Source organism: Indicator indicator, chromosome 30, assembly GCF_027791375.1.
Source record: "Indicator indicator isolate 239-I01 chromosome 30, UM_Iind_1.1, whole genome shotgun sequence".
Classification (NCBI taxonomy): Eukaryota; Metazoa; Chordata; class Aves; order Piciformes; family Indicatoridae; genus Indicator; species Indicator indicator.
In genome coordinates this window covers 2872658-2887277 of record NC_072039.1, presented here as the reverse complement: position 1 = coordinate 2887277, position 14620 = coordinate 2872658, and the positions used below count along the sequence as shown (strand labels likewise).

The following is a 14620-nucleotide window of genomic DNA, read 5'->3' as shown; positions in this document are numbered from 1 at the left end:
TTCACTCAGCAGCTTGGATGTTGCTATCTGTACCTACACACAAGGGCTTAAGCTCTGCCTCTTTGCAGCATCCTGCTCTGGACTGGGGGAGGTAGCATCGGTCTGGTGACCTGCCATGGGCTATGTGCTCAGTAGTGATGCATTTTTAAAGCAGGGGGATAAGCCCTGACAGAAGAGCCTTGGAGCTTTCTCCAGGAGCAGGGAGAGCTAAGAGCAGCACAAGGCTTTCAGCAATACAGCAAAAAGGAGAGACAGCTTCTGCTCTCCACAGCCTTCCTGTAGTGTCTGTAGGTTGGCATTCCCACACATTTCTCCTAGAGCTCATCCTCTTTTTCCTTCCCAGGCAAGGTGCCAGAAAAGTGACAAGCGAGTTGGCAGCTGCTGTTGGGAGCCACCATTACTATTAGCTGCTGGTCACAACACAAATGGTGCATGGATCAAAGATGGGCCCAGACCTTTTACTGGTGGGTGTTTTAAAAACCAAGTCAGAATTAATGGAGACAACAAAACCACAATAGCTGTGCTTTAACGTTGGGGAGCATCTCCTGCCCCTCCTGAGCAGCATAATCCCTGATGTGCCATTCCATCTACTTAAACAGATGATATAATTTATCAATATAATGGACGCTGATGAAGATGGATTAATTTGGATTACAGAACCAACGCTTCCCAGCGGCTCTATCCAGGACACAAAATGAGGATGAGTGTGATTATGACATTGTTTGGAGCAGGGTGGACAAGGGCAGCGATCTGCACAGAGCTGGCAGAACCATTGTCACAGCTACATGGCAAGGAAGCTTCAAGCACCAGTGTTTTGCAAGGTGCTTGAGGCTTTTCAGTCTATATCTATGTGTCCCACTACCAGTTTCTTTTTCTAGAAAACTACGCTGCAAAAGCTCATTGAGCAGAGAGGCAGTGGACAGAGAAAAGGAAAAGCAAAACCTGGGGGGAAAAAAAAAAAAAAGAAAAAAATCCAAATCACCATTGGGTGAGCTGTACGTGATCTCTGATCACGCCTCTTCTTTGTACCTGTTCCTGAGCCCACTATGTCCCTGCTGGGAGATTCGCACATCGCATCGGCCAGGCGCTCCCGAAGGCCCTCCTCGGTGTGCTCCATAGATGACATGTGACGGAGACCAAAGTTCTCAGGCCAGCTCCCACACACCTCCAGCAAGGTCACGCTGCGGTCGAAGGCACCTTCAACAAACAAAGAGGAGACGTTTGGGAGACCCTGGGACCAAGCTACTTCCATATGAGTTCTTTATTGCATCAGAAAGAAGGAGTCCCTCGTGCTTTGTGGTCCCAAAAAGCTAATTTTGGCACATCGGTTAAAATCTTGGTGTTAACAGCATAGCAGGAGCAAGCAGAGCCCTAAGTGCCAAACAGTTTTGACCAAGCAGCTGTAAGCAAGAAGGTTAAATTAGAAATACAGACCAAATGCTGGTCTCACAGTAGTGAGAGATATTAAATCAGCATAATGACACTGATGCGAATGACATGTGATGACAAAAACCCGTGTGAGTGTTATTAATTACGTGTCAGACAACTGGAAATTATTTTTTAAACTTGATTTGTCTTTCACCAGGCTGCTGTTGAGCTCCCTTCTTTCCCCCTTTTCACCTCAGACAATGGAAACAGCCAAGCTTCAGTTTTGTTAGTGGCAGATTCTGCGGAATACAAATACAGGCTGCCCAGGAAGTGGTTGAATCACCATCCCTGGATGTATTTAAAAGCCATCCAGATATGGTGCTCAAGGATATAGTGTAGTAGTGGCCCTGGTGAAGTCAGTTAAGGGTTGGACTTGATGATCTTAAAGGTCTTTTCCAACCATGGTGACTCTGTGATTTGGTGACTCTGTGAAGTCACTTTGGCTTTGCTAAAGAGCACAAATTGTAGCTAAAATCCTATTTTTGCCCTTAAACAGAGAAGCACAACTCTTACACACTGAGGAGGTAAGGATGCCTTGCTTTCTACCTCATGTTCAAAGCATGTCTACTGAAGGAAAAAAGCCAGCCCTTCTTCCTCAGTCCGGGCTATCTGTGGCTTTCCTCTGTTCCTGCACTGTGAAATTTTAGGTCAAACGTGAGCTGAGAGAGGTTCTTTCAGCAGCAGCACTTTGCTGCAGCTGCTCTTGTGACAGAGTGCACGTACCTACAAAAAGAGACTTTAAATAACTCCTTAACTTGCAGTTCTTGCCTCATTCACAGAAGGGTAGGATGTTCTGCTGAATGCAAAGATTAGATTCTGAATTCAAGATCACTTCAAAGTACAAATTAAAATCATTCTGCTTTATTATACAGCATGTCTTCTAAGAAGGCTTGCTTAAATCATTCCCACTTGGAACGAGATTACAGTTATGCTTTGTTGCTTCAAGCACATACCATTTACTCCACTATTAGGTAACTGAATATGCAGCATTTATTGTGCCTGGTTTCTGCCAGTCTACCAAGGGGGGGAAAAATGCAAATGCCAATGTTTCTCAAAGTTAAAAGTACATGAAACACGTCCCTGTTATCAGGCTTTTGGTTTTCCCCTTTGATCAGCCGTCAGAAACTATCTACACTTGTAGTCTGTGACTGTACAGCTTCACAGCACACTCCCTGCCACTGACAGGTGGTAATAGAAAGGGTGAGAGACCAAGCCCCGCGGCAGGCGTCCCTTCCTCTGATAACGTCCAAAGTACCGGGTGATAACCGTTAGTAAACACTCGGGCAGCCGGTTAATCCATACATCAGCAAAGAGGGGCAGATAATTTTGAACTCTAATGGCATGGACAAAAGCACCAGGGGCTGGCATGCAGGGATTTATATGGGCTGCAATGGTGACTCCTGGCTCCTGAATTTCATCGGCGCACACGGCTTTGATTTATCTCTTTGCCTGGCTGCAGAGTAGATTCCTGGCACTAGAAAACCATCAACGCTCAAATGGACCTCTACAAAATGGGACTGTGGCTCTTATGTGATGCATGCACTTGAACTCTGGATGAATCCCAGTTTAAACCCAGAGGAAGAATGACAAAATATTTCAACTTTTAATGGGTCTTTGGATTTATAAGGTTACTCCAGTCTACTAATTTGTTTTAAAGCGAGGGTTCTTGAAACTTCGTGGAGAAAATGAAGTGAGGAGGAGAAGCAATTTCAATGATGTCTAAGTCTCTGCAACATTTCCATCCTGTCAGCTATCCTAATTGCAGGAGGAAAACTAAAATTTGGCCTTCTTCTTGAAGCTTCTTTTTTAAGTCATCCTTCTTGATGCAACCTTGAGACCCCCCACTCTGCATATACTCCAAGACCCCACTGATTTCAATTGGTTTTGATATGGCTGTTGATATACTTGGAGAGAGCTAGCAGGGGGTGGGCTTATAAACCTGCATCCCCAAACCCCAGGGTGACAGCAGGGAGATGCTGAGCTCCCCCAGGTTTGCAGAGTCGTGCCAGAGATGAGAAATCATTCCTTTACTAGTGCCTGCCCTTATTCCAAATGTGAGAAATGGGAGCATTTCTGCTCCTATAAGCAGACATATGAATAATAAGGCAAATGGCCTTTGAAGCTCTGCCAAGATGCCTGGGTATGTGTACAGGGAGAAACTTCCTAGCGCCGGTCCCTGGCTCCTGAGATCCTTGAGTGAGAGCAAAGGAGACAAGTGCAGTGTTACTTCTGCAATCAGGGCCAAGAGCTGCCAAAACTTCTTAGCAGCAACGTGTGAGGTTTGCAAGTGTTAATGCAAATGCAGGTTAGAAGGATTAACTGCACACAGTTTTCTTGTGGAAAACTGTAAAGCCGGGAAAGCTCTGCTTTTATCTCTCCTCCCTTTTCACTCCTTCTCCATGTTAGGAGGACACATTTGGCAATCAGAGAATCATAGAATGCTAGTGGTTGGAAGCAACCTCTAGAGAGCGAGTCTAATCCCCCTGCCAAGGCAGGAGCACCTAGGGCAGTTCACACTGGAATGTGTCCAGATGGGTTTTGAAAGTCTCCAGAGAAGGAAACTCCACAACCAAGACCTTCATGTCCAGCTCTGATTCAGCAGCCACCACTGTACCCCCAACTCTGCCTGTGAGTAAGGGCAGGCAGAGGACTTCCGTACACTGTCATCTGCTCTGCGTTGGAGTCCACAAATTCCTCCTCATTTCAATACACACATTGATAAAATGGGTTCCACACAAAGCTGAACACAGATGCGCAACTCCTCAGTCAAGGACCTTGCTTGAACAGGCAGATCCTCTGCTACCATAACTCCCTGTCTCTGTCCCTGTTTCCCAAACTATTTTGGGAAAAGTAAGACCAATTTTCATGGACCTTCCCATTCTTCTTGCCACTGTATCAGCAGACAGCATAGGTACTGAAGTAAAATATATTTTTTTTTCAAGGCAGAATCAAGTCCTGGGTATTTTTATGCCTTGGACTATTCTCCAGTCCATGAAATGGCAGATGGGTTGGTTGCTCCCCAGGAGCCTTTGGGGGCTTTGCCCTACGTACATCACTACCAACAGCACATGAGCTAATGGCATTAAACTTAAACTGATAGCAGCTAACCACATCTCAGCTATTTATTAAATTGTAATCTCTCCCTGGCTGCTTTGCTCTCCCCTTTTCAATCCCAGTATCTCAGCTGATAAGGTATCGAATTCCCCATCGGTGGCCAGAGAGAAGTTTACAAATAAAGCTCAGTGGAGTGTCCTGCTCTCAAAATCCTCCAAACACACAGCCAGAATGTAACTGCAGAACCAAGGCGGCTGAGAAAGCTGCTGCTGATTCCAGGGATTAGGGAAGGGGTGAGGGAAGGCAGGCTTCACCCCTCTCCTTTACTGACAAACCTACTGACAGCCACCAATATCAGACCATGAGGTGTGAAGCCCAAGCCTTTCCTCTGTCCCCCCCTAAACCTGACCCAGCTTTAGTGGTGGAACAGATTCCACCTAAAAGGAGCAATTCATTTAGAAACAACTCAAGAAAGCAGCAAATTAGGCATTATTTCAGTCAAGCAATTACTAGTGAAGTCCTGGTGAAACCTCATTAAATCACTGGGGGGGGGGGGGGGGGAAATCCTATTGACTCCAAATTGTGTCAATATTTCATCCTGTTGCATGGTGTTTTCAAGCTAGCAGAGCATTTACTTCTCCTTGTACTTACTGAAGATGAAACCAGGTGGAAATTCAGACCATCAGCCTCCTTTGTGTGATGCCCAAGCAGCATCCTAACACCGTGGCACTACAAATAGAAACCAACCCCAAATCAAACCAAATGGAATAAGCAGAAGCCTTGGCTGGGACATCTAGGCTGAAAGTACTTTGTTTTGCAATTCCAGCACGTTGAGCTGTACACTGCCCCAAATGCTCTGAGCCAATTCTGTTTCACACACAGGACTTTCCTATTAACACTTTAATTTTCTCCTGATACTGATCTCCCTCTTCTGTCCTTCCATTGACACTTGCCTCCTAGCAAGCATTGCCCTCTACTCATGTCACTGTTGGGTGGTGCAGAATCAGGTCCCTCATCTTTCTGCTCAATGTTTCTCACATTTTATTAATAGCAAAGGCTTCTGTTATTACTGACACCAAATTAACATGCTTTGAAGCACAGGATTTGGCCAGCAGTACCAGAGCAGTGATCATGCCCTTGTACTCAGCGCTGGTGAGGCTGCACCTTGAATAGTGGGTTCACTTTTGAGACCCTCATCACAAGAAGGCCACTGATGTGCTGGAGTAGGTCCAGAGAAAGATAATGAAACTAGTGAAGGGCCTGGTGAGGAGAACAGGGCTGGTGAGGAGCAGCTGAGGGAACCAGGATTGTTCAGTCTGGAGAAGAGGAGGCTGAAGAGAGATCTTCTTGCTCTCTACAACTCCCTGAAAGGAGGTTGAAGCCGGGTAGGGGCTGCTCTTTTCTCGCTAATATCAAGCAATAGAACAAGAAGAAATGGCCTCAAGTTGTGCCAGGGGAGGTTTAGAGTGGGTATTAGGAAAAAAGTCACTTTACTGCAGGAGTAGTCAGGCATTGGAACAGGCTGCCTAGGGAGGTAGTGGAGTCACTGTCCCTGGAGGTGTTAAAGAAACGTGCAGACATGGCGCTTTGGGATGTCACTTAATGGCCATGGTGGTGTTGGGTTGAAGGCTAGACTTGATAATCTTAGAGGTCTTTTCCAACCATGATTTGCCTTTTGTATTGCAATTTTTCAAGGCTTTTAATAATAAAACTAAATAATAAATTTTACAGAAACAACAACAAGAAGCAGCAAGCCCCAATCCTTGGAAACATCTTTTCATTTCACGGTTGGACCTAACGACCAAGACTGAGAAAACCAGGGACGCTTGTTTTCTTCTCTGAAAAAACCTAGTTGTAAAAAAAAAAAAAAAAAAAAAGTATTTTTACAAAATATTTTAATGCTCCTGGTGTGTTATTTTTCTAAGTCAAAATAGCTAAGCTAAATCTTTCACCATAGCCCTTTAATTCCAAAGCCAGGGGAAATTTTTTTCATTAAACCTCTGGACGGCTTTGTTTAAAATATGAAATCAAGTAGCTCCATTTCCTGTCTTCTAAGGAACAGTAAATCAAAACGAGTATGTTCTCCAAAAATACAGTAATGGTTCTATTAAAGAGCTTGACAGTTTTGAGCCTCACCTTGCATATTGCAACATACGTGTGAGCAAAAATAACAGAGTAAATAAAGAGAGGAAACGACCTGCCAATTTTAACCGATAAAAGATCCATCCCTTCATGAAAGGGTCTAACCCCTGGGGACATCATACCCTGGGGTATGACCAAGATGGTCTCAGAGGGAGAGGAGGGGCTGCCCATCACCAAGCCCCTCCCTTTTCTGGCTCTTTCAGAAGCAGGAGAAAACTTTGAAGGCAGTCCCAATCTGCTTGGCACTGGAGGCAGCAGTAACCACAGCATGAGCATGACAGAGCTGCCCAGAAAACCCTTCCTGGAGCGAGAACCCCATGGGCGTGTGAGGAACCAGCCCATGGAAATTCCTTGCCCAAAGTAGTGAGTCAAATTGTAACATACCCCATTTAAATATTAATGGCTCAACTTTCCTACAGGGTTTGCCAATTCACTTCCCTGCCATAACTTTGTTACTCCAGAGGGAATGCCACAAAGCAGCAGCAGCTCTCAGTACTGGAAAGGGGACCTGGGCAAATGCCTGATTTAAGCGTGGAGGAAACAGCATCTCCATGACCTGCCCTGTATCTGACTTTTGAAAATGTTCCCGAGGTTTAGGTTGGAAATTAGAAGAAGCTTCTTGACTGAAAGGGTTCTCAAACACTGGAACAGGCTCCTCAGAGAGGTGGTTGAATCCCCGTCCCTGGAGGTGTTTGAGAGCAGCAGAGATATGGTGCTGAGGGCCATGGCTTAGCACCAGACTTTGTACAGTTAGATAATGGTTGGACTCAATGACCTTAAAGGTCTTTTCCAGCCAAAACAGTTCTATGGTTCCATGCTTGGTGGCACCAGCTGCTGGTCCTGGCACAGCTCACAGCTGCCTTCCTTGCTCTCCCACGGCACGCGCACGTCAGCTTACTTGTGAGAGACTCTGCAACACCTCCGAGCAGGGCTCTTAACCCCAGGTGTGAGTGTTCATCACTGCCCTTGGAAACGACTGCAGGAGCCACAGCCTGGGTGAGTAACTCTGTCATCCTCCCTCCCACAGAGTTTCTTGCTTTCCAGGCTCACTCACAGCTATGCTATAAACAGGACATTACTCACCAGCTCTGTATCCTGTGAGTGCATTTAATTAATGGAGGCTTCAGCCGGGGGTCCCCAGTCCCACAGGCAACCAACACTTTCAAATCCCTTTGAACTTTTGGCTAAGTGAGGCTGAGAGGTTCCTGTGTCCCTCCTCAGCGCCCTACAGACTTGTAAACAAAAATATTGTTTATTCCTCTGTCATGATTTCTAAATGAGATTTAAGCAAACATGCAGCTGCTGGGAGGAGCAAGCCCGACAGTGGGGTGGCCTTGGAAGCCCCCATGCCCCCAGCAGCTCTACAGGGATGAAGGCAAATGGTCAGGCAGGAGGTTGCCCAGACACTGCCTACATTTGATGTGGCAATGACCATATGGTCCTGCTGTCCAGCTCAGGATAGTGGCTGAGGCAACGGATGGTGATGTTCAGGATCACAGAATGGAAGGGGTTGGAAGTGACCTCTAGAGATCATCCAGCCCACCCTCCCTGCTAAAGCAAGCTTGCCTAGATCAGGTTGCACAGGAATGCATCCAAGTGGGTTTAGAAAGTCTCCAGAGAAGGAGACTCCACAACCTCTCTGGACAGCCTGCTCCACGGCTCCAGCACCCTCACACCAAACAATTTTTTCTCTATGTTTAGGTGAAACCTCCTGGGTTCTAGTCTGGACCTGTTGCCCCTTGCCCTATCACTGGTCATGACTGAAAAGGGCCCAGCCCCATCCTCATGACCTTTACCCTGTGCTATTAATCAGCATTGATCAGATCCCCTCTCAGGCTGCTCTTCTCCAGGTCTCTCAGCCTTTCCTCCCAACAGAGATGCTCCAGGCACTTCTATGGCCTCTCTTGGACTATCTCCAGTAGTTCCCTGTCCTTCTTGAACTGGGGAGCCCAGAACTGGACACAATACTCCAGAAGCAGCCTCACCAGGGCAGAGTAGAGGTGGAGGTGGATGGTCAGGCAGGAGGTTGCTCAGCCATCACCCACGGCTGATGTGGCAAAGACCACACATTCCTGCTGCCCAGCTGGGGACAGTGATGGAGGCAAAGGATGGCAATGCTCAAGATCATAGGAGTGCTGGACCACCTCACACTCCTTCTCCTCCCCACTGCTGTGTCCTCCAGTCCTGCACAAAGGGTTAACCACGGGCTCAGAAGAAGCATTTCAGATGATTAGGAAGGCAGCCAGCGATCACAGCCATCCTGAAGGCTTTCAAATGGGAGCGAGGCTGTGATATTCAGAGCTGGAGCAGAGAGATATTTTTATAAATACATAAATCTTCTCAAGGAAAAACAAATAGAGAGGAAAGAATGTAAACATTATTGTAAAATGCATAATAAAATGTCTGTTGTTTGTTAATTTTGCTCCTTATTATCCAGTCTATGTCTACCACCGATGTTGAAACATTTGCCTTTTTCTTTTTTCTTTTTTTCTTTTCTCTCCTTTTTTTTTTAACTCTCTTATTAATTTAAAAATAGTTTCCTGCATGTTATATGAATAAGCAAAACCTAAGGTCCTAAATCCAGGAGAACTTTGAAGTATGAAACCCATGGTCTATGGGAACTATGTTTTCATTAATCAAAGTAGATGTTTCTAAAGCCATCAGATTTATCAAGACTGGATTTCATATGTGAAACCCAATATACACACAGACATACACTGCTTGTCCTTTTGGATTAGCTCTGACCTTTTACTCTCCTTTCTGAAGGATCTGCCTTTCCTCAGAGCAAGGCTGCCCTGCTTTACCACTGCATCAGCCAAAGGAGCCTTGACAAAGTACGGTTCCAGCTCTCTGCTTTCTGTGTCTGAGTAGAAGCCTGGGTTAAGGTCAAAACATAAATGATTAAGTATATTTATTAAACTCTGCCTTTGCCTCGAATGCTCCCTGTGACTATTCAATGCCAGCCACGCTGCAGCTTCACACCAGCCTGCTGCTAATACACCTGGCCACCAAACGAGGGACCCCAGTGTCATTGCAGCATTGACACCGAGCTCTGGGCTGGCAAAAGCTGAAGGAAGCGCCCCCCCCACCCCCCCACCCCCACCCCAACAAGCATCACCGAGGACTCCCACAGCCCTGGCTCAGCTCCTGGTTTTCCCAGAGGCATGGAGGTTAGCAAGAGGACATAGCAGAGACAGGCTGGTTTAAGAACTGGAGGCAGGATGTGACATCCATCCAAAGCACGACTTAAAAGATAAAATGCAAAAAATCCTGTGTTTGGTGTCAGCAGGGAAATTTATGCCTGGGTTTTGCAGTACCAGAAGCACAGGACTTTGTCATCTTGCTTAAAAGACCAAGATGCTGGGGCTGAGGTAAGCTCTGCTGCAGGCATGGGTAGCTGTCACCATGCCATGGGCACTAATGGGCAGTGTGCAGCTCAACTACAACCTACGGAATATAACGCATGGAAAGATAACACCAGGGTGTTCATACTCTCTTTGCAAAGAAGGCTCTGGGGAGACCTTATAGAGGCCTTCCAGTACCTGAAGGGGACTACAGGAAAGCTGGGGAGGGGCTTTTTACAGTGATAGGACAAGCGGCAATGGCTTTGAGCTGGAAGAGAGGAAACTTAGACTGGGGATTAGGAAGAAATTCTGTACAGTGAGGGTGGTGAGACAATGGAGCAGGCTGCCCAGAGAAACTGTGGACAACTCATCCCTGGAAGTGTTCCAGGTCAGGTTGGCCAAGGGCCTTGAGAAGCCTTGGTCTAGTGGAAGATGTCCCTGCCCATGGGAGATGGGGGGTTGGAACTAGATGACCTTTAAGGTCCCTTCCAACCCAAATCATTCTCTGATTCCATGAATACTGGACGCAATTGATTTAGCGGTCTCAAAGCAAAAAGAGATGGAAACTACAGTGTAACTGGATGCTATTAGGATTGTAAAAACAAAATGCCCCCTTCATAATAAAACTGATTTCCAAGAAAATCTGTTTTTTCCCCTTGAATAACAAGATTCTTGCATATTTTAACTCTTTACAGCTTTGCAGAATCAGAACGCCTGGAAAAAATCAGGAATGCTCTGATCAGTCCCAAGCCCCCTTAGAGATTAACATTTCTTTACATTTAATCCTGACATAAAGTAGAGTGTCTTGAAGAATAGAGAGTTTGGGGTAGGTGCACATTACCAGGTACAACACTGGCCAGCAGAAACTTTCACCTGATGTGCTTTCAACCTCTAGGTCTGGAAATTTCATTAAAAAAGGATTCGCAAAAGATCTTCAGCACTTTTTAGTTTTTCACAAGGCTGGAAATGTTTTCTTGGAGTATTCACATACTTATGATGCTCAGTCCTGGTTAAAATTAGAAAATCCAGGAACTTTTTCAGGCTTTTTCCCCCTTCCCCCCCAGTAAAGTTTCCCACTCTCTGAAGATCTACAACTCAGTTAAGCTTGCAATAAGATGATTATTGAGATTTTTTTTCCCAGGAATGCCTAGGAAATTTAAACACACAACAGATTCCATTAAATCTCAGTGGAGGCTTTTTCAGACGAGTCTTCACTTTGATTTACTTCTCATCTGACTAAAAGCTGTGACTTTATGGTGCTGAAGCCTTTGTACTGGCTTCACTGCGGAAAGCCGCGCGAGATGCGGGAGGGATGATCTTCAGAGGTCCCTTCCAACCCCTAAACATCCTGGATGCATCTGGGCTTTCTGTGACACTACAGAACGAGCCTGCTTTGCTTATTTGTTTACATGCCAAGTCATTTCTGAGCTCCTTGGAAGAGGTTTGCATACCCTGCCTTAGTGAGCTCACTCTGTGAGGCAGAAATATGCCAATTCCACTGGAGGGACTTGAATAATCTATTACTTCCCTTAAGAAAACAGCAAGATTTATCTTGCTTATTATCAATCTCCTGGCATGTGCAACTGCACATTCTACATCTATACATGTACAGAGGACACAGGATGGATTAGAAAAGGCTCATATTTACCCACAAGTAAGGAAAGATCTGACAACTCATTGGGCTTTTCTGGCTAACTAAGATCTTATGTTACACTTTGAGACCCAAGTGTGGATTTGTCATGTTGCTGGAGAATTAGTGGTGACTGTCGGAGCCAAGGAATTGAATTCTGATTGTTTCATGTGAATTAAAAAAAAAAAAATCTCAGTGTTGAAAAAACGTTGGAACTGTGCTGCATATGAATGTATCACTCAGAGTGTAACAGGAGACTCTTTCTTGTGTAACAGAGAGTGTAATGCTTGGAAAGGCCAAGTTCATTGTGGGTAGGGATCTGCCAAAGCTGAGTGGTAGGAGATGTTGTACCTTCAACCTGCTGCAAAGGAGGGACGAAGGCTTCCCCATCACAGACCCACCTGGACAGAGCTGCCCAGCAGGGATGGATGTGGGCCAGCACCCCACCCCAAACCCCAACATCCTTAACATTCTCCCACTAAGCAGATCCAGTCCATCAGAGACTACTTTTGGGCTTTGGGTCGTTGCTTCATAGAATCAGTGAATCCTACAATGGTTGGAGTTGGAAAGGACCTTGAAAGGCCATCTTGCCCAACCCCCTGCAGGGAGCAAGGGCATCTTATAGCCCCCTTTAAATACTGAAAGGCCACAATATGGTCTCCCTGGAGCCTTCTCCAGGTTAACAACCCCAGTTCCCTCAGCCTGTCCTCACAGCAGAGGGCCTCTGACCATTTTTGTGGACTCCTCTAAAAGGAAATGTTGGACCAGATGATCCTTGAGGTCCCTTCCAACTGATATTCTATGTCTCTATGTTTCTGTGGTTTTCAACTAGATCAGGTTGCTTAGAGCTCCAAACAATTTGACCTGGAATGTTTGCGGGGATGGGCTATCTACCACCTCTCTGGACAATCTGAGCCAGTGTCTTACCACCATCACATATGCACACAAAGCTCACAAACAAGGGGACATAAAGGGACAGTTTCTTAACAGCTAGGAGAAAGATTCCAGAAGATAATCTGTAGGAAAAGCAGCTGAGCAGCCACTGAAGCTCCAGAAATGTGCAATTTGGTTTCTATCACTAGCAACCAAACAATTTTTTGCATTATAAGAGCAAATCTTTCTCTGGTCTCATATCACCTTCTCCAGATGAAACATTTCACAACCCAGCAGCCATATAAACAGCAACCAAAATATTTTCCTAAGGTGCATCACTAAATCCACTCTGGGCCCCTAACTTGTAATTTATTTGTCTTACCTCACTATGAGATAATGCATGTGGCGGGTCCAAGCTACTGTCTAATAACTACTTGTGCACAGGATAAAAAAATCTGACTTCCAAGCACGAGGCATCCTCTGGGTGTTTGGAAAGAGCACCCCCAGGGGTGAATTCTGTTTTCCAGGCTGGATGAGGCTTATGAGCAACCTGGTCTAGTGGGAGGTGTCCCTGCTCATGGCAGGGGGGTCAGAACTAGATGATTTTTAAGGTCCCTTCCAACTCAAGCCAATCTATGATTCTATCATTCCTGCCCAGCATGTGCCTGGCAGCCCCCCAGCTCCTGCCCTCTTCTCCCTTCTCACATCCCTGGCCAAAGCTGCCAGCCCCAAGCTGCAGTGCTCATAAGCACAAAGCATCAATGTTTTGGAGCTGCTTCATAGAAAACAGAACATTTAAGTCATTTACAGCATGGGTTTCCATGTCAGTAATGTAACTCCTTGTCATACACCTATGCTGTAATCAGCTTTTCCTTAGGGAATAACCTTCCCTAAGGACCTTCTAACACCATTTGAGGCAAATCTCATTGTGTTAACATCCAGTTTATTAGCAGGATTAACATCCAGTTAATTAGGGTTCTGTCTAACACTATGTGCAGAGCCTGCTGGAATCACAAGGTCCTGGCAAGTATTTCACAAGGAGCATGAGAAGGTTTCAGGTATTAAAGCAAAGTGATGGAAAAATGTTTGTGTTTGGAGCGGCTGAGCAGCTGCCATGAGGATACAGCACCATTAACATCAGGAACTGGTTAGGAAAATTACTCTTGCTACTTATTAATGGAGTGGCCAAGATCAGGGAAGGGAGGAGGGATTGCAAAACACACCCAGAGGGCCAAATCCTTAGCCAAGGGAAAATGAGTTATCAGCACTGATATAAAAAGTTTTATGGCTTACACCAGGGAAGAGCTGGAACTTCAATGTTTAAGTAACTCATCCAAGGTCACTCTACCAGGGCTGCCCAAACCCATAATCTTCAGTCTGAGTATAACCCAAAGCAATGTCACATCTTCCTAGGAGGTATGAAAACACAGACAAGACCTCCAGAGCCACCGAGTCCTACCCTGGCCAGGCAGCAGTTCCCAGATACCTTTCCATCAGCTCCAGGCATTTTGGAAACTGCTCCCTCCAAGTCTCTAGATCCCTCCAAGAACATTAGGAGAATGTGTTCCTTTAAGGACTCTGGAGAAACGTGAAATCTGATGTTTAGAAAACAATAAAAATTCAAAAAACCTTAAACGTGTTTCCTTGTAAGCCTTCCAAGCCCAGGAAGATAAATTCTTTTGGCCTGAGTTTGAGTTCACTAAAAGCACGTGCCAAGTTGCACGAGCTAGTTATCTCAGCTCCAGCAAGGACTGGACCTACAAAACACTGAGATCTCTGGGCCCAAGCCAGCTTAAGCATAGACTCAACTTGAAGCACGCAAACAGCCATGGTGCCTTCAGTGGTAGTGTACACACATATATATATATATATATGCTGAAAGTTAAGTGTGTGCTTAAGTGTCCTGCTGGAGAGGGGCCAGAGCACTTGGTGACTCACAGTACCAATATCTGATCTCCCACCAAACCCTGTCCAAGAGAAGGATTTCACTCCAGCCAGGCAGGCTTTGGAAGGACCAGGCAGCACCCAGCTGGTCAGGAGCCAGCAGACCCTGTCCTTGCTGTCTGAGGTTTCCCTCTGCATACATTGAGGAGGTTTTGCCCTTGTCACTTGTATTATCCATCAGACATCTGGTGGCTGGATAAGGCAG

The 14620-nt window shown here is 45.8% G+C and overlaps 1 protein-coding gene across 1 annotated transcript in view; it reads right to left on the bottom strand.

Annotated features, from left to right (window-relative positions):
- Positions 1-14620, bottom strand: part of BCAS3 (BCAS3 microtubule associated cell migration factor) — a 372406-nt gene that overhangs the window by 23556 nt on the left and 334230 nt on the right. The window contains exon 24 of the mRNA XM_054394123.1: positions 1030-1197. Coding sequence (XP_054250098.1) covers positions 1030-1197 — 168 coding nt within the window. The remainder of the gene's footprint in view (positions 1-1029; positions 1198-14620) is intronic.